General features: G+C 39.3%; 2 protein-coding genes across 2 annotated transcripts; both read right to left on the bottom strand.

Annotated features, from left to right (window-relative positions):
- Positions 1-6,310: 6,310 nt before the first annotated feature.
- pank4 (pantothenate kinase 4 (inactive)) lies at positions 6,311-19,572 on the bottom strand. The gene is made up of 19 exons (XM_079683708.1): positions 19,407-19,572; positions 18,918-19,000; positions 18,535-18,743; positions 16,565-16,748; positions 15,808-15,900; positions 15,525-15,678; positions 13,873-14,054; positions 13,650-13,731; positions 13,377-13,477; positions 12,211-12,366; positions 11,216-11,328; positions 10,347-10,434; positions 9,949-10,100; positions 9,222-9,277; positions 9,067-9,116; positions 8,752-8,856; positions 8,570-8,670; positions 8,299-8,367; positions 6,311-6,726 (listed from the first exon to the last, which is right to left on the bottom strand). Exons 1-19 carry the CDS (start codon positions 19,528-19,530, stop codon positions 6,486-6,488), a joined length of 2,343 nt encoding a protein of 780 aa, XP_079539834.1. The 5' UTR covers positions 19,531-19,572; the 3' UTR covers positions 6,311-6,485.
- A 2,417-nt stretch (positions 19,573-21,989) lies between these two features.
- LOC307039997 (transcription factor HES-5-like) lies at positions 21,990-22,648 on the bottom strand (the record flags this gene model as incomplete). The annotated part of the gene is made up of 2 exons (XM_079682492.1): positions 21,990-22,412; positions 22,526-22,648. The coding sequence occupies 2 exons, from the start codon at positions 22,646-22,648 to the stop codon at positions 21,990-21,992; spliced, it is 546 nt and encodes a 181-aa protein (XP_079538618.1).
- Between the last annotated feature and the right edge of the window lie 1,529 nt (positions 22,649-24,177).

Below are 24,177 nucleotides of genomic sequence, written 5' to 3'. Positions count from 1 at the left end.
TTTTTGTGATGACATTAGTGGAGGGCGGTGGTGGGGGGGGGGACATCGTTTTGTGGAGTTCAGTTCAATTATGGCTCAGGGGTAGAAGCTGTTAGTGAGAGGCCTTCCAGATGGCAGCACAGAGAAGGGATGGTGATGGGGGTGAGTGTCTTCCTTCAGACTGCTGCTGGCTCCGAGGAGCAGTGTGATCTGGAGATGTCTTTCAGTCAAGACGGGGGAGGTCTTGTTGTTGAATCCGGGGCAAAATCCATACAGCCAAGTCCCTAAATCTGCTGGGGAAAATAATTCCCAGAGGAGTGGAGGACGTGTGCAGCAGTAGCCAATAGGTTAACATTGAAATGAGCTGGATTGATCGGATTTATTTATTAACGTCACTGCTCAATTGTACTCTTTCTTTCCTAGAATGTACACATCTACGCCTGCACCTTAACCATTTAACAATTAATAGAATAGGGGTTAAGCTCTTTCAAACTAATGCACCAGCTGTAACAATGGTTTGGCTTATTTAAAGTGAATCTACCTGCATGTTTCTTGCCGTTTTGAAAATCTATCTTAATGGTTTATTGCACTTTTATAGCTTTAGATACAAATGGCAGCTAAAGAAAATGTAATATAACGTTATAGCTCAAACCATTAAAATGAGACCTAAACAACACATGTAAGACATTTTAAATGAGTTGTGTTTTACTGTAATATAAATGTCTATTTAGATGTGTTTTTCTTGATCAAGTGTCTAATACATGAGTGGGAAAGTATTCAGTCCTTCTTTCCCACATAACACATTACTATGTTTTAATATACAACTTGCGCTGTAGCTGTTTTACGAGATAGCGAGTTGTTTTTACTAGGGCTGCAACGATTAGTCGACATAATCGACGACGTCGATCATAAAAATTCGTCGACGCGGAATTTTAGTGTCGACGCGTCGTATAAAAACAATCAGAGAGCCGGTAACGTTAATTCAAAACTGCGCAAATGTTCATTTGTAACTGCAATGCACTACAGGAAGTGCTGGGGGCAGTATACTCTCCATTGTCTGCCATGACTGCATTCTGTACTAACAACAAAGAAGAAAGAATACGAACGATGGCGGAAAGGAGAGAGAATGAGGGTGATGAAGAGCTCAAAAAAGCGAGACCGAGAGTTTCGAAAGTGTGGGAGTATTTCACAGACGACAAGCCAAAGAAGTCAGTGAAATGCAGAATTTGTAAAGGGGAATTGGCATTCCACGGCAGCACTACAGTGATGCACGAGCATTTAAAACGCAAGCACCCTGGAACTGTGAGGACTGCTACTTTGGATCATGGGTAAGTTTGAGCAAGTTAGCCATAGTCATGTTTACGTTAGCTTACATGTTGGAAAACAGAACGTCTCATGGTTAATGCTTGCTAAGCAAGGTTCCGGCTAACATTTCAGTTATGTTGAGGCTGCGTGTCCACCAACGAGCTGCTAAACAGCGCCAAGCTTACAGCGTAGTAGAGCACACTAGAGCTTTATGGACGCTGTAATTAATTCCAAACTTAAAATAATAATTAACAAGGGTCTGCGAAATGACAAGAATAAAATGCGATTGAATTGATCCTGGGACTGGACAACAGGGTGACATTCACAGGTGTGCAGACTTGAGGTAAAACATGCACTGGAGCCCGGAAAAGGAGCCGTGCCCACAGGAAGCAGAGATGGAGGGTGTGACAGAAATAATCGTTAGATTAGTCGACTAATCGAAAAAATAATCGACCGATTAGTCGACTACCAAAATAATCGTTAGTTGCAGCCCTAGTTTTTACACTGGGTGGGCCGTCTCAAGGACGCAGGTGTTTCAGCGGCTCCATGTAACCCAGATACAACACCAGCACTCTTCATTCAGACTTTGCAGACCCGTGCCGTGAACATGTGACTCTGTACTGTTTGAATCCTTTCTTGTGTCGAAAACCTTATTAAAAGGCGCCCTGTTCTGCTCATTTCAGGTTCATATTTGTATGTTGTTCCTCTACTGTGACATGTCTCCATGCTTTAATGTTAAAAAAGGTCTTTATAATTCTCATGGTGCCTGTGCTGCAGCACCTCTCGTCTGCTCTGATTGGTTAACTGGCCAGATCTGTGCTGATTGGTCAACCACTTAGATGAAACAATCTCTTGAATCTTTATTTCTATAACATATTTCTACCACACACACACACAAATATGTGGGCATTAGGCTATTACAAAGTTATGCTTGTTCTAAAATATGGGTGTAATTATTGGGTGTCAGAACTCAACTAGAATAGTTTATTTTCTAAACACTACATCAATCCTTCATCATTTGAGAGAACACATATTTGACCTGGTGTTGGTGTAGTCTTCAATGCAAGTGAAAACACCCAAAGAAAGCTTGAACAACATGAGAAGTGAGTTTGGCTTGGTGCATGTCCTCTGCAGTGAAACCCTGTTGCTGCATTTTTCATGGCCTGTTCTGTCTTGATCTTACAAAGTGAGCCAGCTGCAGAGCTCCAGCAGGACTAATGCTAAATCCCCTCTATGAGGCTGTTGCGTGTCCACAGATGTAACGCTTTTATATCCAGAGAATGAGTGTGCATAGATCACTTGAGGGAATTGGTTGACATTTAAAATTGTATTCTATTATTTAGTTTTGTGAGTCGGCCGCTTTAAAAATAGGGTGTAAGCCTTATTGAACGAAAGAAAACAGGCTTTATGCTCATTTGGTTTTTCAAACAATGTTTACAAGCCACTTAGTGAAGTGTGAGAGTCACACAGGCACGACTGAGAGTCTGCTGAAGGGAGATAACACAACGTTTAAAATGCCTTTCGAAATGTGAATTGTGTGCCCAAACTTATTATATTTTGTTATAATACAGGGATTCATGTTGTGAGTATGAAACATTCACACTATATATATATAAAATATATATATATATATATATATATATATATATATATAAAATATATATGTGTATATATATATATATATAAATATATATATATATATATAAATATATATATATAAATATATATATATATATATAAATATATATATATAAAAATATATATATATATAAATATATATATATAAAAATTATATATATATATATATATAAATATATATATATAAAAATATATATATATATATATATATATATATATATATATAAAATATAAATATATATATATATATATATATATATATATAAAATATAAATATATATATATATAAAAATATATATATATATAAAAATATAAAATATATATATATATATATAAATATATATATATAAATTTATAAATATATCAAATATATATATATATATATATATATATATATATAAAAATAATATTTTTTTTCTGCTTCCATTTCAATTTGAGATTACCGCATAGTAAGAGTCTGCATGAGGAAGATATCAACAGCTCTGTAAAGTACGCGGTGGCACTTGAATGGGACCCCTGCAGCTCCTGTGAAGTGAAAAAGCCTTTTTCTTCCCGAGATCATGATGGGAGTCGGTGTCAGTGACACACACGCGATATAAAAAAGAAACGCATCTTCACAGGTCTGGAATCTGCAACACCGCCAGGTATGAGCAGTAGTTGCAAGTTATTCTCAACTTCCAATGCAGATGGGTGGCGTTTATCGCAAAAGATCAGTGATTGCAACCCAGGTCTTACGTGGAAAAAATGTTGAGTGTCTCAAGTAATAAAAAGAAAATCGAATTTGTACCTCGTGAAAAAAAACAATGGGGCCCTTTTATGCTTTTTGGGGTTTTCCCTTGCCTATTGTGTTAAAGACAGAGGGTGAAAAGAGGTGCTGCAGCACAGGCAGTATGAGAACAATAAAGAGCTTTTTGAACATTAAAGCATGGAGACATGTCCCAGTAGAAGCACAACATACAAATGTGAACCTGAAAATGAGCATAAGACCTCTTTAGATTAAAATAGTTAGGAGAATAAACACACCAACAGGTTTACAAATTGCGACTTTTTGCACAGGACACACCAACCTGAAAGAATTGAGAGTACATAAAATCCACCGAGATGTAGAAGCTTAAAGTGATGGATATATAAATGGAACATGCAGCAACTTGTCCTACCCTACCCCTACTATAAAAGGTATATTACACACAAAAGGCTGGGAACCACTACAATAGATATTAAATAAGGATCCAGAAGAATGTGTCCTGTGGACATAAAAGCATTTAAACTGACATTATTTGAATGTCTCAGTACACTAAGTCCTTTATAAACACATTAAGTAATTCACTTGCGAAGAACCTTTGTAAGGAAACTGTCACTACAAATGACCCGGGAGACACAAGATTAACATGCTGTATTTAAAGTGCGGATACACAAAGCACCGTATTGTATCTTTCAGGACACATGACCAGTCAAATTGATGTTATTGTTACTGAAAAACCACAAAAGCTTCAGCTACAGTGTTGAATTCAAAGCTCGAGAAAAAAAAACTTCTTTTGAAATCACTGTTTACTGTAACTAAAGTAATTAGTGTTATGCAAACAGTTGCAGTCAATGCTGCACTGTTTTCTCAGGGCCTGTGGTATCAGAGTGTTACGCCTTTAATTTGAAAGTTACAGAGCAAAAAGCCATGCGATAAATGGTTTGTCCCACTGCAGCTGCAGAGACACGTTTATTGAAATGTTGTATCACATGCATTTAAAAAGGAAGTTTTTATGCAGAGTGTCAGCGTGGATGTGAACTGATTACTGACAGTTATGTGCAGCACCTGAGAGACATGCGAGTGACACATCCTTTGTGATCGTTTTGCATCTCTTCAGGGGTCCTTCGTCTCATAATGTGTCCATAAGTGCTGAAAGAAAACATTCCTGTCCCTTTGTTTAGTGAGGAGAAACATACTGAAACACAACCAGGGCAAAGCGTACATCTGTTATACATAGATGTCGTTAAATCCAGGATTGTGTGTGTGTGTGTGTGTGTGTGTGTGTGTGTGTGTGTGTGTGTGTGTGTGTGTGTGTGTGTGTGTGTGTGTGTGTGTGTGTGTGTGTGTACACGTTTGGCAGTCAGAGTGATGAGCAAGAGGAAGAGCAGGAGGACCCCCCGCCAGGCCTCCTCATGCATTATCAACCCACAGCTCCTCAGCAGGAATCAACCAGCACATACCAGGGTGCCGGGCTTTTATACAGCCGGAGGCAGGTTGTTTTTTTTTTTTTTCAAATATGGGACAACTTTCAGCTCTCCCTGTTCCTCTACTACCTCCCCCGACACACGCAGAGAAATGAACAGATACATCAAGTAAAATACAGGTTTTCACCGTTTAATTAAAACAGATTGTCAGGAGAGAACACAGAAGTGTGCTTGGTGAGCTCAACAGAAATGATGCAAATTCATTTATGTATATACACAATCACTTGTATATCACAAATACAGTATTGCAATGTGAGTCCACATGTCAAGCAGCTGTTACTTGAAGAAATAAAATCTGATGCCGCCTTCATTTCTGGTATTAAAGAGACTATACAGTGAGCCGCATCACAATTACACTTTTTTTTGCAACAAGGTGCTGTGGAATGCCTTAAAACAATTCAATTTTGATTTCAGGGATGGATTACAGCAAATTTGTTAACTACAGTCAACCCATGGTCAAATCTGTGACATCATGCGAGGCTTTAATCAGAGACGGTTACAGTAACCCTGAAATATGTAGTGTTCATTTTCACACCGATCACCTTGCTAAAGATTTGAGAAATCATAAAAAAATAAAATATGTCACAGTAGAATACTGACACCTTGTGGAGGAACACGATTCAATGTCTATGTGACAACGTGTTGCTTCTTTCACGTCATTTAATCTCAATTAATTCACTGGCAGTAATACAAATAATAAAAAACCCAACATATTCTTCCAAGTCTATGACGACGTGTATGAGATATTTCTGCTATATTTGACCTCCAACAGGAATTAAAAGCAATGCGAGTAAATTATTATTTTAACACACCAGCCTCAAGGCACATTAAATACACTTTATGTGAGAAGTGTTAACGCTGAGAGCTGTGATTACTCCTGCGGCTCCCTCCTCGAACACACAGCGCCCGGAGAATCCCATAAGTCTGCACACAGTGAAGTGTGTTGGCAGCATGTCAATGGCAGATGCAAAATTAAACGCATGTTGTCATTGATTTTTTTCCACGAGCTGGAGATCTTTATCTGTCATAACAGTCTGCTACGGAACACGGTCCGAGATGATTTCACATGAACACACTCCAGATGCTGAACTGGATCGATAGGCAGCAGTGATGGGAGCAAACTAAGTGAATCACAGGATATTGGACAGTGCAACAATGCAAGCATGTTGACACCAGCACTTTAATCAACAACAATGAAATGTAAAACGTCCCAGTTAATGATCACCTTTAAAACTCGCCTCTATTTTACAATTAGTCTTCCAATCAGTCATTCACTTAGTGGAAGTTTACGACAATCACCTTTACATTCGGAGCTGGTTGCTCGACCTCTGCTTGCATTAGGGGGTGAGCGCCGCAGAGAGGTGGTCTGTTATCGGTACCTCGTACTTGAACACAACGCTGAACAGCTTCCCTCCCAGGCGGTCGGCGAGCCACGAGTTCTTGATGACGGCCATCTTGAGGCTCTCGCAGCTGAGCATGGCATAGTAGTTGGTGTGAATGGCTCGGCCCATTCCTTCGATGATGACCAGGTCGATGTTCCGCTCCCGCACCACCATCGCCAGCACTTTGTCCAGACGGCTAGGGGAGAAAAAAAAACACATTTTAGCTTCAATAAATTACCATATTAAAGTCTGTCTAACAAACTCTTAACCAGGTGTAAAAGAGGCCCTATTTTTAGGGTTTTCCCTTCCCAGTAGTGTGTTGTATAGGTTTTTCTGCATGTAAATCTAAAATCCCAAAGTTCCCTCCAGAGGGAGTTTCTCTCCCACACACTCCCCCACTGCCTGAAACACCTCCATTGGACTCCTTTGTTTACTTCTGTAACACAGTGACATCACTGTTTTATTTCATTCCTGTACATGTGCCAGAGTTAGCCAAGAGGCTATTTTTCATCTGTTGTCCCTGGACAGATATTATAAGTCAACCTAAAACACATTTCATTTAAACAAGTTAACACAATCAAATTAAAACATGCAACATACATTACTGGAATACTTAAATAAAATTAAGAAAAAGACAGAACAAAAGAACAAAACAAATAAACAAAACAAAAGAACATGTTAAAACAGGCAGTGGGTTGTAAGGAGGATTGTGTCAGTGTTGGCAGAGCTGATTCCTCACTAACAGGTTTTGAGTTGGGGAAGCATTTGCATGTTTAATTAATGAGGTTTTTCCAGCTCAACAAGTTGTATTTCTTGAGTATTGGGCAGTGATTCACTAGTGACGAAATGTAAGTTAGGCATCTGACCAGAAGTGCAAAATAGCAGTGCAGGAGTCTACATAATAAGAATAATTATAAATAGAATACTATCGCAGTGATGCGAATAAACAGATAATTTTGTCCAGTATTTTGAGTGTTTGTTTGTACAATGACTCCAGTGGTTTTACTGTTGTTGGACTGACATGTGACCAGGTCATTAAACAGTAGGTGATGTGTGTGAGAACCATAGAGTGTGTGTACATCAGAGATGCCTCAATTGACATGTAATCTCTGGTGAACCTAACATTTGACAGACTGAATTTGACTCTATTACATACTTTCTTAACCTGAGCCTTGAAATTGAGTGTTGAATCAATCATGACTCCGAGGTACTTGTATTGTGACACCACCTGTAGCCTCTCCCCTGATACAAAAAACATCTGGCTCAACACAACAGGACTTTGTTTAGCTGAAGAAGATGCATACTGTTTTACAAATATTTAGTTGCAAACAGCATTGTTCAAACCAAGTTGTTACATGAACCATGGTGTTTGTCAGTTCATTAGCCACTTGTGTCATATTGCTTCCATAACAGTGTCATCTGCATACATGTGGATGTTTGTGTCAGGACATACAGATGGTAAATCCTGAAAAGGCGTGAGTAACACTTCTATTGGCTAGCGCTGGAAGACATTGTACATGAATTGTACATCTCAAAGCTGTTAACCAATCACAAGAGAGCCGGCCAGCTAACCAATCGGAGCTGGGCTCTGGTTTCAGACAGAGGGTGAAAACAGGTGCTGCAGCAAAGGCTGTATGAGGGACAACAATGTGATATGAGTATGATAATTCCTTCCAGCAAAAACAGGAAGTGTAATTCTAGGTCATTTCCAGGCGAAATTATACTCCTTCTAAAAATGTCAAATGTAAACAAAATGCTAAAAACCGACCTCAGATCCAGGCAGGGGGAGCTGGAGCCGCTCTGCACCAAGATCAACCTGTCCTCCTCCAGACTGGACCTACACAGCAAACACAGCACAGGTCACTAAAAAGCTTTTTGGGTGTTGAATTATGAGAGCAGAGAGAAAATGATAGAATACTCATGAATGAAAATAAAATGATATGTTTGTCAGATTAAGATATTATGCCTTCTGTGATAACAGATAAGCAGTGGTCTATATTTTTGTACATTTTTGAACTTTTAAAAAGGTTAACACTCACTGAATGACTGTATCCATGGCAGCGATGCTTTCGGTCAATATCTGCAGTTCACCGTTCGTTACGTCATTTAACGCTGGACCAGAGTTGCTGGCCAAAACAACCTGAGGGCAGACGGAGAGAAGAGCTGGATTAGCATTTTTATCAACTATGTTATTTGAAGTGATGTTGCTATAGTTCCTTACCTCTGTTCCTCGAGAGAGAAGCTCTCTGACAAAAGGCATCACACCTAGAATGATGTCTACGCCACTATTATCTACGAAAAACAAGGCACACTTATGAGGAGGACCCTGCAAGAGAAAACCAGGATGGATTGTATTCAAGGACAAATCATCAAGAGCACACAACACAGAAACATATAGGACATCACAAAGCACTGAAAGCTGTTCTCAGTGTTTTTGTTTCTGTGGGTCACACAGTGCTTTGATAAAAACCTCTAAATCCCCACCAGTAATGTAAGAATAATTCATTTGGCTTTAAAATGAGAAAAAGACTATCACCTTAAGTCTCTCAAACCACTGGTCGTAGGAATCAACAAGCCATGGCCGCTCTGAGGGTGAAAACAAAAATTATTAGTTTGATGGAATACCTCAAAGTCCCACCATTTTTAACAACATAAATAAAGAAGAGAAAGAGAAGAGAAATACTTGGAAACCTTCCAACTGCCGTTTAGCCTGTTCAAACCCAAACTCTGGATCAGATTCGAGGACGCTGCATGACATGGAAACAAAATATGGAAAAGTAAGACAGGAATTTGGATCACAGCATAAAGAACAACTTTTTAAACATTGAAATTGGAACTATGTTTGAACTAAGCAGGCCAGAGGTGATATTGTGTCAGTGTAAGGCAAGATTACTGTGGATATCTGGCTCAGAAGATCAACATAAAAACATGTTTCAGAATCATCGGGATGCAGCCGGTTGCTTTCTGTGTTGAGATGGATCGTAAGCAGCCCGGAGGTATTTGAAAGGATTTTTGTTTACTTTCAAATTCATGTTGCAGACTGTTTCAGTCTGAAACCACAGCAGTGACAAACTGCTTTGCCCAGGGGACACTTGTGCAAAACGACAGGAGGCCAGGGGCCAGCTAATAAACACACATTGATAACATTTATCACTAAAGATACATGTACAGGTCTTTGTTTCTAATTTAACTTAATTACAGCTACATATGCATGTTAGTTATACTTGCTTTGGTTACATTTGTAAAATTGTATAGCTTAATTATCAGAGCTGAAATCTCTTCCAAGATGAAATCACCATATTGTTGGATGATTTCAGAAAAAGGGTTGAGTATCAATGCTTTGGGTCTTTAGAATATGAAACATTCGCAGAGGGGCTACTCCCACTTTCAGGATAGAAGATCCATAAGCTCCACTCACTCTGACACGGCCTTGGCTCCCCAGTCGAACACGTTCCCGGCCAGGACGCCCCTCACCAGAGCGAACTGCCTCTGCTCCCAGCTCAGCCCATCGAGAGCCTTCACCGCCTTCTGGTAGTACTTCAGAGCCATGTCGTTCTCCTGCTGTTTGATCTACAGGAGCACAGAGATAAGATGACGCTAGTTTGAACAGAATACAAGATTAGTCATTTGATGCATTCAGCGACATGAAAAAATGTGATCTGAGAAAGTGTTGAAGACTAATGCATTGCTTTCAATCGGCTTAATGTGTGACAGCATGAGACTGGATAGAATACGCTCAGATCACTGAGGGGCCGCTAAAGCAGCTGTGTAGCACAAGAAAAGACACAGAGAAAGGTTGATAGATTTCAGTCAGACCTTGCAGTAGGGATCAGGAAAGTTGAACTCATTTAAACAGTGTTCCCTCGTGTCTAACAGACTTCTGACAGTGAGGGATCCGTAAGCACTAGGTGAAAAGAGAAGCACTCTACGTTAGCCAGAGAGAAAAACAAACACACAAACTGGGGGGGGGGGGAGGACGCATGGTACATTTAAAAACAACATTTTCATGTTCTTGCTTAAAAACATGTCAAACTTTCTATTTATATTGTTGTCCAGTTTAATTGAAAACGCACATTAATTTTTCTGATATCTAGGGCTGTAATGGTTTTCCAATATCGCGTTATACCACGTTGTGAAAAATGAAAGTTATAATGCCGGGTACAGTTGTTTTTCAATGGTATTGATACAAAAAACTACCATATATGTTAAAGGTCATAGGATTATTATTTTTCATGCAGAAATGTAATTAAGATGCTAAAGTGCTGCTAACATGCAACACTATTCAATTATATATTTTTTTTACATGGGTTTTTATTTATTTATTTATATTATCAGAATGCTGTTTTAATTTCTTTAAGGACCATTGAAACTAAGTTGATAATAATAAAACAAACATATTTTTGAAACACTGCATACCATGATATTTTCTGAGACAGCAGTTGAAAGTGTCATACTGTCACATCCCTACTGATATCATTGCAGTTCATTCTAAAAATGAAACGGCAGAATGAATATGACTCATACTCATGTACTGCACCCAAATAGGAAACAGATTTCTCTCTTTCATCTACACAGGCATTTAAAGCAGGTATGAAACTAATGCAGAAACTGAGGAAAATACTTAAAATACTAAAAGCTCTGGTGTAACAGACAGGGTTTGCATGCAAAGCAGAAGCAGTCCTCACAAAGGCTGGTGGCGGAGCGTCTGCAGCTTGTGTCTGTATTTCTGACGGAACTTCTCTGCTCGCTCCGCTGCCTCCGGCATGTCGGGCTGGCTCGCTACAGCTCTCTTCACCACCTGCTCGAAAGAAAACCAGAGCAATCAGCCATGTTCACGAGCTCTTTATTACAAATGTCCATGGACGAGGTGTAAAAACTGAATGTATCGTCCATTTCTGGGCTCATTTGGTTTTACTATCGTCATGGATTAAGTGGCTAAACACAGATGAGCAGTGTGACATTCAAATGATTATTGTAAGCGGTCGATTGGAAATGCAACATTTTATGGAGAAACCTACCTCTAAGAGATCCTTTTTTAAATCTATTTTACAATACGGACAGACACAAATCCATAGAAGGGGGGGGGGCAGAAATGTAAGTTTCTACACACACCAGAATTGCATTGCAGATGAATAGAGTGATGGACAAAGACACTATGCATTACATAAAAGCACATCATGTAAACAAATCGTGTGCGTTTTAATACTTGACATCCTGAACATCCCTCTGTGCACTTTTCTGTTCGAGTTCTTAGTAAATCTGCACAGCTCTCCACTTTACATTCTACACCTTTTTTAAAAAATATATTTTGTCATAATTTACTATTAGTAGCTTTTTTGCCTATTTATATTTATGTTTTATTTTTAATGTTAAAATATGATGTATAGTATTTATTTTAGTTTTGGCCATTTTCTTACAATTATTGTTCTCTCACTTTCTCTATGATGTATGCACCATGCATACATCCTTGTAGGTGTAAGCTTACTTGGCAGTAAACCTGTTTCTGATTTCAGATTCACATTTTTAAAACAAATGACATTTTTTTTCTTCATTGTGTTAATATTTTTCCTTTTATAAATAGATATTTCTTTTCTCTTTCTTCCTTATTTTGTAATAGCTTAACATTTTCTTCCTTTCAGACAATGATACTTTATTTCCGAAACATGAACCTGCATCCTACCCCGTCCAGGGCCTCCTCGAAGCAGAAGAGCCAGTACTCGCGGGCCGGAGCGTCCTCTATGAGGTCCACCGTGTCTGGGATGTAAGACGAAGCGTCCTGCAGCAGCGGCAGATTCACCAGCTTCCTCTCCAGGCGGTCCATCTCCAACATGTCAAACTAGAAGCAGCAAAGAGACAGAGAGAAAACATGCTGTGTGTCTTTTTCGTAAACTCTAAATTCTTCTTCAAACATCAGAGCCAATTTCAGCTATCACTCTTGTTATTTGAGGAGCTTTCATTTGGTGAGTAGTTTTTCACTATCAAGACAACCACTAAGCAGAGAGGAAGATGCAGTAAGGGGAAATAAGGAGGGAATGTTCTAGCAAGATGTATTCCTAATAGCTAGTGGAAGCCAGCAGATTCATTAATTGTGGGACACAATCAATAGTCCATTAAAGAACAAACTACATCAATAGAAGGTTTCGCAAGTGGTAATTCACAAGAGAAGAGGTGATCATTCATTTGCAGCCCTGGATCACACTACTGAAATCCAGTGAAATAAGCAGGGAAAAGAGTTCATTCCAGGGCGTGTAACGTTAAAAGAGGTTAGTAGCTCCTAATGCTCTACGGAGGCACACCATGCACCAGTATTACACCAAGGATTCAAAAAGTGGGTGTAAAACGCTGTTATGTTCTCATTTGAACCCAAAAGGTATTAGCAACAGACCAAAAAGTGGCAATATCTTGTGCAAAACCTAAATATAAGCTGTAAAATAACTGCAGTCAACAAAGTGACAATCCAAAGTGTCTAAAGAAAGAAAACAAGGCACTGTGAGCAGGAGCCACACGTCATCAAACCAGAACACGAGTGAAGCGGACGAGGTACTTACGGGAAACTGAAGGAGAAGGTTAGGTAGACAGAGGAGTGTATGGAGAGGAAATGAAAAGAAAGAAAATCAAAAAAGATGAATAAATGTTGTTGTATGATGTTTATAGATAGTTAGAATGGAGGAGATGATGATACCATACAAGAGATCATTGAAATAAAGTTCAATTCGAAAATGGATTGAGAAGTTGGGTGAAATAAGGGCCAATGGACCAGAGGCGGAATGGAAATAGGTTTAAGGAATTCCTCATGGTATATGACCCAGCTTCATAGGGATCACTCTGGCTCCTCTGCAGACTCACCGTTCCACTGCGTGCACGCTGCATGGGATTCATATCTGGAGAGACACTCATCAGGCCCGAGCTCCCCGCATAATTCTCTCCCCAACTGTACTGGTTTGGATCTGGAGGGGTGCAAGATGCCTTTATACTTCTGGTATGACATCATGTGCATTTTATTATCATTTGTGATTCAGGTTCATATTTGTATTTTGTGCCTCTGATGGGACATGTATACAGCAACCCCTTTTGAAACCCAATGTAGGTTTATATATGCATTTGTGTCTTTTTCCTTACTGTCCTCCTCTGCTCCTTTAAGAAAAGCTCCAATGGCTCCGAGATAGCCTTCATGTCTGAGGAACAAGGCCTGAACTTCACCCTACATACAAAAAACATGACATAACAATCTGAGTTGTAGGGGAAAGCTGATAACACATGGGTAACAATGTGACAAACAGACACTTGGTGCTCTGTGTTAGGGGTTAGTCTGGGGTTAGGTCAGCAGAGGGAGAGGACTTGCCTTGGTGAAGAAGTTGATGCTGTAGGTGATTGTGTGCATGGTGACTGGGTGTCCTCTGATGAAGAAGCCTCCGAAGTACACTCGCGACAGGTTGTGCATCTTTGCATACAGACAGGCCAGCTGCCCGATGTCGTTGCTTATCATATGGAGTAAGCTCTTGGCCATATCTTCTTTAGAGAACTCTACAATCAGAACAGAGTTATAGAAAAATGTGCAACAGGCAAAATATCCACATCAGTTTAAAGGGGACATTTTATGCTCATTTTCAGGTTCATATTTATATTTTGTCTACTGTGACATGTTTACAGGCTTTAATGATCAAAGTTGAATTGTTATCATATTGCTTGTGTTGCAGCACCCTATGTCATAAACCATAGCCTAATCTGCTCTGACTGGATATTATCAATACTCAAAACCTGGTCAAAATGTCCACCTGAGGCTGTAAAAATAAATCAACGACTACGCTGCTCTCCAGTTAACACAGAGTAGACAGAGATAGCAGCTGTATCAGAACTAGGTGAGAGGTCATCAGCTCACTCCCAACCCAGATTTTTCCATACAACTAAGGGAAATAGTTAGTGCCTTGCCAAGATGACATCATAAACACAGCAGATATATGCTTTGGCAACTATGACATCCTTCTTATTTTATATTCACTTCAAACATAACTCAATCCTTTGATATCCTGGCCGATGTTGGTTGAAGCCTTACTGTTTAAGACATCACACCATGTCAGAAACCTTTGTGTAGTTCTGGACTCTGACCTACATTTCAAATCCCACATCAACAAAAGTACAATAATCAGTATACTACCAACGACTACCAGACTGAAAACACTCATGTCTCAACACGAACTAGAGGAACTTGTTCATGCCTTTGTTTTCCCAGTTCAGTTCAGAGCTCTGCAACAGCCTTCCAATAACTCAACAAATAGACTTGAACATGTTATTATTAACTTATAAAGCTTTAAATGGTTTGGGACCACAGTACATGTCTGACAGGCTGCTCTGTTACGATCCAACCTGAGCTTTCACATCATCGGGGCAGGTTGAGTCATCGTCCCCAAGTCCAGAACAAAACATGCAGAAGCATCTTTTAGTATTTATGTTGCGCAGATCTGGAACAAATTTTTACGCTTCTGCAATTCTTGCTTCATCATCCAGATTTACAATGTCCATTTTTAACTACTTACTAACTTTTCTCTTTTATGAATTGTCTTATTGAGTTTTATTTATTGTATTATTGTTTGTTGATGCATATGTAAAACACCATGACTTTCTTTGTGCCTGATATATGTGCTATTCAAATAAACTAACCTTAACATTTTATGTTCAGGTTTGTAGCCTGCATTGGCTCAATCAGGTTACAATGGGATCCAATAGTAGGTCAGTGTGAGGACTGAAATGGATGAAGTGTATTTCGGCATTCGAAAACTACAGAATGAATTATGCGCATAAAGCTGTGTTTTTTGCCGGTTTGAATTTCAATTACATTTTTGATACTTTCAATGTGAAACTGAGTCTATAAAAGGTTAAATGCTTGATATTCAAAAGATAGTTGATTTAGTCCTGTCCACTGAATTGCACATACAAATGCATACGTTGTGTGTATACAGTTTATTGCCACACTAACCCAGGCATTTAGTGTGTCACCTTTGTCAGCAGTAGCAGACTTTCCAAAACTGCTCGCGATTAGATCTCCAGTCAAACCCAAAGACCCATAAGATCCTCCGTAGATATCTTTGACGAGCATATCTACGCTCGTGTGCTGCCCTTTGGAGGCCAACTGTAGCAACTCATCGAATCCCTACAGGAGAGAAAGGAGTAAAGTCAACAAGGCTGAAGGGAACCAAATATGGAAATAACAAGTCGATCTTCAGTGGAGTCCCAGAGATTACAATCTGTGAGTTAAACCACACTAAGGTTTTAAAGGTACCTTTGTTTTGGTCAGCAAGGCTCCAAGCCCCCAGAATGTGCCTCCACCTATAGAGCTTCCTCCTATTCGCTCAAATTTGTCCTCTGATTCAACCTGTCGGAGAGGGAGAGAATAGGAGTGGCAGAAATACAGAGTTCAATATAAATGGTAGTCATGTGGAAAGAAATGTACAAAATAAACATAAGATGACAAGGTTCGTAATTTGTACATATAAAACACTACTTGCATTGAGTGTGTGTTGCTTCCTTTTTAAAATGCAAAACCTTGGGGGAGAACCCTTCTTTTCGATGATGCCAATGTAAGTGCAATTCTAGCCAAATTAGTTATTTTAAAATGTTTTTAGTTTAAATGTGCTGATATTTATTTATGTTTCTATTTACAGTAGAAAAGAAAAAAGATATTAAATGTTCAAATGATCAAAAAAACATACCAGTAGGCTTCATAAATCAACAAAGAAAAGAAGATTGGGATTGAGGCTGCAACTCATATCTGTTTTCATGATTGATTCTGCCATTTTTTGTGTCAGAAGATATAAAACAAATTATTTAAATGTCTGCATATTTTCAGATTTCAGACTGATTCAACATCAGTCCGAAATCTGAAAATATGCAGATTATTATGATTTAAAACAGCAACAATCTATCAAATGTAAGAAGTTGAAACCAGATAATGATCCAATTGTTGGATTAAGCATGTGTTTAACGAGAAGGTATACTTGTCTAACCCACTGACAAAACTTTGATCCGTCGTTTGTTACCTTGACTATGGAGACCCCCGAGCCGATGTTTACGAGCAGGTAGGGGAAGATGTCAGGTTGGGTTGTCTGAAAGCGGTACTCTGACTCTGTGTGCTTGGCGAACACAAACGCCTCATGAGGAATGTTCCTCAGCACGAAGTTACAGCCCTTGATGAGGCACGTCATCTCGTCCTCTTTGTCCACTCTGCATCAACACAGCACATAAAGAGTCCATTATATCTGCAGCCATGTGTGATGTGGCTTCATAAGCACATTTGTAGATCTAATTCGATAGATTGATTCCCTTTTCTCTGAGGTGATTTACTTGAGTAACATTGAACTGGAAAGTCGAAAACATATTTTTTTTTTACATTAAATGTAATTTAGTTTAGGGTTTCATCAAAAGCAACTTAAATGTAATACATGCGATCAACCATGAAGTCTGGTGGTATCTCCAGTCTTTTTAAGTGCTATATACAAACATCAGATGTTTTTTCTTTGCACATATGGTTATGTTTTGCATATTATGACCTAGATATGTAAACAATGCAAGTCAACTATCATGTGAATGTTCTGTTGACATCACACAATGATGGTTAGCAAACAAACTGGCTGCCCTAGCCTAAGTGTCAGTAAAGAAAATACATTCTCTAGAAAAGTATTCATAAGGTCTTCTGAACAATATAGTGTCACAGGCAGAGGACAGGGTATTGCTTTGTGTGTGAATCAGTTACAGCAAGGGCAGAGTTCATTCCAATGTCATTCACTGAAATGTGCCGGATAGTTGCCTCCCTTTCTGTTTTTCTTTGTACATGATATGTCTACAGTCTTACCTGTGGGGGTTCCCCAAGGCTCTATTCTGGACCCAATCCTTTTTCTACTGTACATACTGCCCCTAGGTTCAATTCTCACAAAACACAACATCCCCTTCCACTGCTACGCCGATGATGTACAGATCTATCTGCCTCTCAATTCTAATGTCAAGTCATTACAGCTATTGATGGATTGCTTGATAGAGGTCAAACCCTGGCTGAGACAAAATGTCCTCAACCTCAACGAGAGCAAGACCGAGGTCATCTTTTTTGGACCCCAAGCTCCAGCCTCTCCGGTTGATATTCTGGGCTCCCTCAATAAAAAAATCCTCCCCTCTGTCATGAACCTTGGAGTGACCTTCAATAGCGCTTTTAAATTTGACAAGCAGGTCAGCACAGTAGTCAAGACCTGCTTTTATTTATTTTTTTAAATACGACTATTGGCCAAGACCAAGTTGTTTTTATCTTTTAAAGACCCATAAAGGGTTAATAACGCCTTTGTAACCACAAGGCTGGATTATTGCAACTTTCTATACGTGGGTATGGACGAGGCGTCACTTAGACGCCTGCAGCTAGTGCAGAACGCAGCTGCAAGTCTTCTCACTGGCCACAAAAAGCGTGACCACATCACCCCAATTCTGGCCTCATTGCACTGGCTTCCAATTCGGTTCCGAATTGATTTGAAACTCCTTTTATTTGTTTTCAAAGCCCTAAATGGGCTGGCTCCGGCTCATATAGCAGAACTCCTCCATCGCTACACCCCAGCCCGAGCTTTAAGGTCGGCTGACCAGCTGCTGCTGGTAGTGCCCAAGACCAGGGTCAAAACCCGAGGGCACCGAGCCTTCACAGCGGGCCCTAGGCTCTGGAACACTCTGCGCCTCCATGCGAGGTCGGCCCAGACCCTAGGGGTTTTTAAATCTACACTTAAAACACACTTCTTCTCCCTGGCCTTCTAGTCAGAGCGGAGCACGACTCATGACATTTCCCTGTGTTGGATTTTTATATTTGCTGTTGTAATTTATTGTCTTCGGTTTGCAATCGCAGTAATGTGTTTTTTATTTGCATGTACAGCACTTTGGCTCAACCAAAAAACGTTTTTAAAATGTGCTATATAAATAAAACCTGATTTGATTTGATACAGTTGAGCAACAACTGTTTCTGTTGTATCTGTATACTCACTTGAGTCCAAGTTTCCTCTCAATGAGTTCTTTAAACTTGTGTGCGCCTCCACCTGTGGCTTTGATAACTTTGGTGTCCGTGTTGACCAGGTGGTCTTTGATGAAGTCCAAACATGTTTCAATGTAGGCATTTTCAAACTTGATGAAGTGCAGGCGTGCAGTGACCTCTTCCTGCACGGATATTTCATACAGATTGTCATTGGTGGCCTCCTGTGGACACAGATGATGCAGAAACAAAAGGAGGAAGGGTGAATACTTGGAGATGTCCTGTTATTGTAACTGCTATTTAGTTTTTTTAGAGAGCATATGTTATCTGTTGGAGGACGTATTTTGACATGAAAAATGTAAGCCACCATGCAGTTTTGTTAGATGAAGGAAACTAACCTTTGACGTGTGGTCGAAAGATCGTACTTTGGCTACCTTGTGTTGCACAGTGGAGTAGTAGGCAAGCTTTGTGAGAGACCCACCTGTTCAACAGAAATGCATGAATAAAGTCCGATAAGAAATACATGATACAGTAGAAGGTAGACAAGAGACAACAGCTAGACATAGAGGACAACAACCCTCAGACAAGTTAGCTAGCAGCTAACATTATTTCTGTTGTACTTAAAAAGTTAGTCTGGTGTCTTTTGCACACGTCCGTTTATCAGATAAAACCATCTTTAAGCCTCATGAGACTTCCATCATCAAAGCTAACATACTTGCTGTCACTAGGTGAAATTATTAAGGAATTTAAGTGGCTAACGTTAGCTTATTTACTTTCAGTTAAAGTCATGTGTTGTCATAGAATCAGGCTGCTGCATAGCTGTAAATTAGCCACATTTGCACAAAAGGGGCGGAAGAAATAGAGAAAACTCTTATATTTCCACCTACCTATGTCTATCGCGAATCGCTTTGCGTTCTCCAAATTACGGAATATTTCGTCTGGAGGAAGAATTATGCTTTTATCCATTGTATGGCTACTTGTGCTGCTGTCAACTCGTACAAATTCCGCCATGGTGGGCAATGATTTGACGCTACGTGCGCGGTGTGTAAACGTGCGCGTACCCCGTTATCCAATCAGCATCCACGTTCATTGTGCGGCTTGTGAGTTGTGTAAATATTTCTCGACCACCATGCACAGTAAACAATTTATCAACAAAAAAAAATTAGGTCACAGGCTCCTCCAACAGTGCAACACAATAACACAGATAAAATAGTACAAGTAAACAAAAATACAATAGAATATAAAAGAAACAGAATATAATAGAAACAGTGCAGAATAGTTTATACAGATGTTTTTATCATGTATTTTCACTCCTTTTATCTGAGGAAAATAGTACTATTAATAGTTCCATGCAAACCTGTTAAAATTAGTAGAAAACTGCAGTAATGTGGGTAATGGAATTAGTGCAGGATATTTAAAAAATAGTTTGTAATATTGGACATTTTACATTATGTTAGTTAGTTGGTGGTGACCCATATAACTTTTGATGCATGCAAATGATGCAGGAGGAGTCAGCGACTCAGTGGGCTGACTTGAAACCACAATAGTATATATAGAGAACACAACACATATATATTTAGGTTTTGTCTTCTGAAACAGGGCTAACTGTACTCAACTACAGGAATATTTCTATAGTTGAGTGGTTTTGACTAGTAAAACCTTAACCCTTTAACAAACAGCAGCTTTTTGGTCTACTGTGAAGGATATCATAAAGCCTTAATGCAATCGAATCTAAAACAAAAAAGTCATGATTGATGAAAGTAGTAAATCGGTCAGGTTTGACCCGAAGACAACAGGAGGGTTAAGCATTACAATTTCAAACTGTACAGTCACACTTTGTTTTAACATACAGAACCTCATTTTTAAATTCCACTGGAGTTTCCAAGGTTCACAGAAATAATGAATATGTCAGGCCAAAAGTCAGGGATCAGATGTTTGATATTGGATACAGGGAGATGGAATAAGATTTGTTACTAACCTTAAAGCTCTTACATGGGACTATGTAAATGTATTCATTGTATTTTGCAGCTAAATTAAATAATGTAGCTATCCATGTGTTCAAGTGCACGTATATCATTTTACCACTAGAGGGTAGTACCCTGCCATAATAGAAAAACACATTTTTCTCTGCTTCACACTATCAACAGAGGTGGGAGAAGTACTCAGATCTTGTACATGAGTAAAAGTAGAAGTACCAGAGTGTAGGAACATCTGTTACAAGTAAAAGTCCTGCATTCAAAATGTTGTAAGTAAAAGTACAACAGTATTAGCATCAAAATATACTTTAAGTATCAAAAGTAAAAGTACACATTATCCAAATTGGTCCATTTCAGAATAGTATATATTATGTTCGAAATATAAATATTGATGCATTAAAGTGTTCTCAAAGCTGGTGAAGGTGCAGCTAGTTTTAATGACTTTGTATACTGCAGGGCAGCTTGTGAATTTATTCCAGGTGGAACTAAAGTCTGATTATATTACACATCATTAATCAAAATCTGTAAAGTAATTAAAGGTATTAAATAAATGTAGTAAAAAGTAAAAGTACACAATTTGCCTCTGAATTGTAGTAGAATAGAAGTAGAAAGTAGCATAAAATGGAAATACCCAAGTAAAGGGCAAGTACCTCAACATTGTAATTACAGTAAGTGCAGTGCCTGAGTCAATCTACTTAGTTACTTCCCACCTCTGACTATCAATCAATACAAACTCATGTAATCCAGTACGGTAAGCTGAATAAATATTATCATCCCTGCATTGTTGTTGAATTAAGATAAGGTTATTCACTGTTCATTTTGTCAGTTTAAAGGATGAAAGGACAGATCAGGATTCAGTTGATGTTTTTTATTCACACAAAAATGAACGAGTAACATCATAGAGGCACTGGTGGTGATGATGCATCACAATGAAAACTTGTAATTCAAGACAATGTACTCAAATAGAGTAGAGTTAACAGCCTCAGTAGTAACAGAGGGAATGGTTTAGTACAAGCTAAACAGAGCAGATCAACTCTCTTACAAAGAGAGAAAATAACTTTCAGATTATTACTGTTGACACAACAGAGCATGATGATGGCAGAACAGAAACACTTCAAGACCCAACATGAGTCAATCATCTTTTACAGAGTAAAGAGTAAATCAAGCACATCAAAAAGAAGGCTACCAGAAAGTAGCAGATATTTGCCTAGTCATGTCACTGAATCAATCTTGATCCAAAAGACAGAGGACATAAAGGCAGGTGTGATAATTCTCACAAAATATTTGATCACATTTATAAAATAAAAGTGAATTTATAGTATTCATAGAATAAAAAGTTGTGCTACACAATACGGCCTTTTTTCCTACAAGTAAGCAAAACAAAAAAAATGTCACAAGCATCTTTTTTACTTTTCAGAATAATATGTATGTTAATAACCTTTGACCAATATGGTCATCTCGGTTTGTCTGGTAGTAACTCCAGTCTGTAGGGGTCTACCACGGCCTCCAGGGGGCGCTGTTGACTGGACTCTTCTCTTTGGTGATGCTGGTCTGGACTGTGGAGCTCAGCAGAGAGAAGTCAGCCTCTCTCAGGTTCTTATCAGAGGAACACTGCATCTTGTTGACGTGGTTCAGCAGTCTTCTCTGGGACTGAGTCTTCCCCTGCTCTTTGGACAGGAAGTGTGTCACCTCTTGGACACATCTGGAATAGCCCTGGTTGACAGCTGCTGAGTCCACAGCTTGATTCTGCTGCTGCAGTCGTCTCAGGACACAAACTGTCATCTCCAGGATGTCTGCTTTCTCCAGCTTGGAGTCTGGCTGCTGTTTGAGGAACTCTGGACCCAGGAGAGACTTGATCTGCTCAATGCTGCTGTTGATTCGCTCTCTGCGTAACTTCTCCACCAGAGGCTTTCTGAGCTGCAGATAGAAAAATAAAATCATTAATAATCTTATTCTGGAGTTTAGATTTGGCATAAACAACGACAACATCTAAATGACAATATTGAAATCTTGTTGAATCTTGAATTTACCTTGTGGGTCAGAGTGTGAGGCTCCTGAGAGTTGGTCATTGCTGCAGTGATTGTAGGTGCCATGTCTGGATCTCTGTGCGGTAGAGGTCTCTGTAGAGAGAATCTGATCTCTGCTGGCTTCATCCCTCCTATTTATAGTCCCACATCTCCATATGAATGTGTGGGTCTGGGTCTGACTGCACTTTCTCACAGTCTCAGCCAATCAGAGAGCTCAGAGAGACAATGAGAGATGCAGCACACTTAATGCTGTTATTGCCCGGGGGACAAAGGTTAGATCCCAGGGGAACAGGTGGGGGACAGAGCTCTGTGTGAATCTGGGAAAGTGGTGACCCTATAGAGAGCAGATCTGCTGCCTGATGCTGGGATCAATGACTTTGACTGAACACACACTCATCATCATTTAATCACACACGTTGAAGATAATGAAATCATCTTATTATGTTTCTAAAACTGAGCATGCATATATTTGTGTTTTTTTTTAAGCAGATGTTTTGAACACTGTCCATTGCATAAAATAATTCATCTTGCAGTTGTGGTCACACTAAACACGCTCATCATCATGTCACACGTGTGGAAGACTGACTCAGAGATTGTCCTGAACATTGAAAAACAACTTGAGACTTTTAAATATTGTCTCATTTTCGCTTTTAATTCAAGAACCAGACCCTGATAAATTGATGATGCAAATAAATAAAAAAAAGTCCTGAAAACATGATCTTGAAAATGGTCTTTCCTGTTAAAGTTAAGATATCTAAGATAAGATATAACAGGTCCCACAAATGTTAAAGACCATCTTGCAAGAAATCCTGATTGGTACTAGTTCATATGTTGTGTTGTTCACTCAGTAAAGCAGTAAAGTAATTCAGCTGAAAGTGGTCCAGATGAAACAGATGTGCCTTCTGTCTTGTGACAAGTTGCTCCAGTGAGTGAGGAGTCAGGCCGGGTTTCCCACAGACTGTGATAACTACAGTACAAAAGCAGCTTGAATGCCTCACTGGCGGCTAGTGGCCCTTTGTTGCTGCAAAAGGCAGAATTTGGCGGCAAAAACCATCTGGAGGAACACAAAGACAGCGGTTGAGCTTAAACGTCTCGAAACGTGAATGGGGATTTGAATGGAATGTTGGTTTCAGGTAATTGACTGAAGAAATGGCCATTCATCTTTTTAATTGTTTTATAACAAAGTCCGTTGTTTGTTAAAATTAGTCAACTTACTTTAAGTTTCTTAAACCCCATTGAATTTAGAGAAAGTTATATAGTGTTTAAAAATGAAGTCTTTATATCTCTTGTAAAGGTGACATTGCTGATAGTTTGGCATGTGTAAATGTAATAAATACATAGGTTCACATTGATATAATGACCTGATAATCAGAGGGGAAACGAAGTTGGCAAAGTTATAGAGTTTAGAACAGAAAAGAGACCGACTGTGAAAGAAATACAGAAGGGAATAAGGCGGGAAAAAGTGTGCCAACTCCCCTCGGAGAACAGTCAGGTGCTGGTGGGGTCCAGGATGCTAATCACACTGAACTGTGACTCTGCTCTCAAGGCTTTCCCACACTCTGTCCATTGACAGCGCTCCCACTCAACAATAGACATGTGCCTTGTTAAATGTTAATTCATCCCCACACAAGCAGCTCCCGGCTCCCCTGAGGGTA

The sequence above is a fragment of the Notothenia rossii genome, assembly GCF_949606895.1.
Source record: "Notothenia rossii genome assembly, chromosome: 5".
Lineage (NCBI taxonomy): Eukaryota > Metazoa > Chordata > Actinopteri > Perciformes > Nototheniidae > Notothenia > Notothenia rossii.
This window is presented reverse-complemented; position numbering and strand designations above follow the sequence as displayed.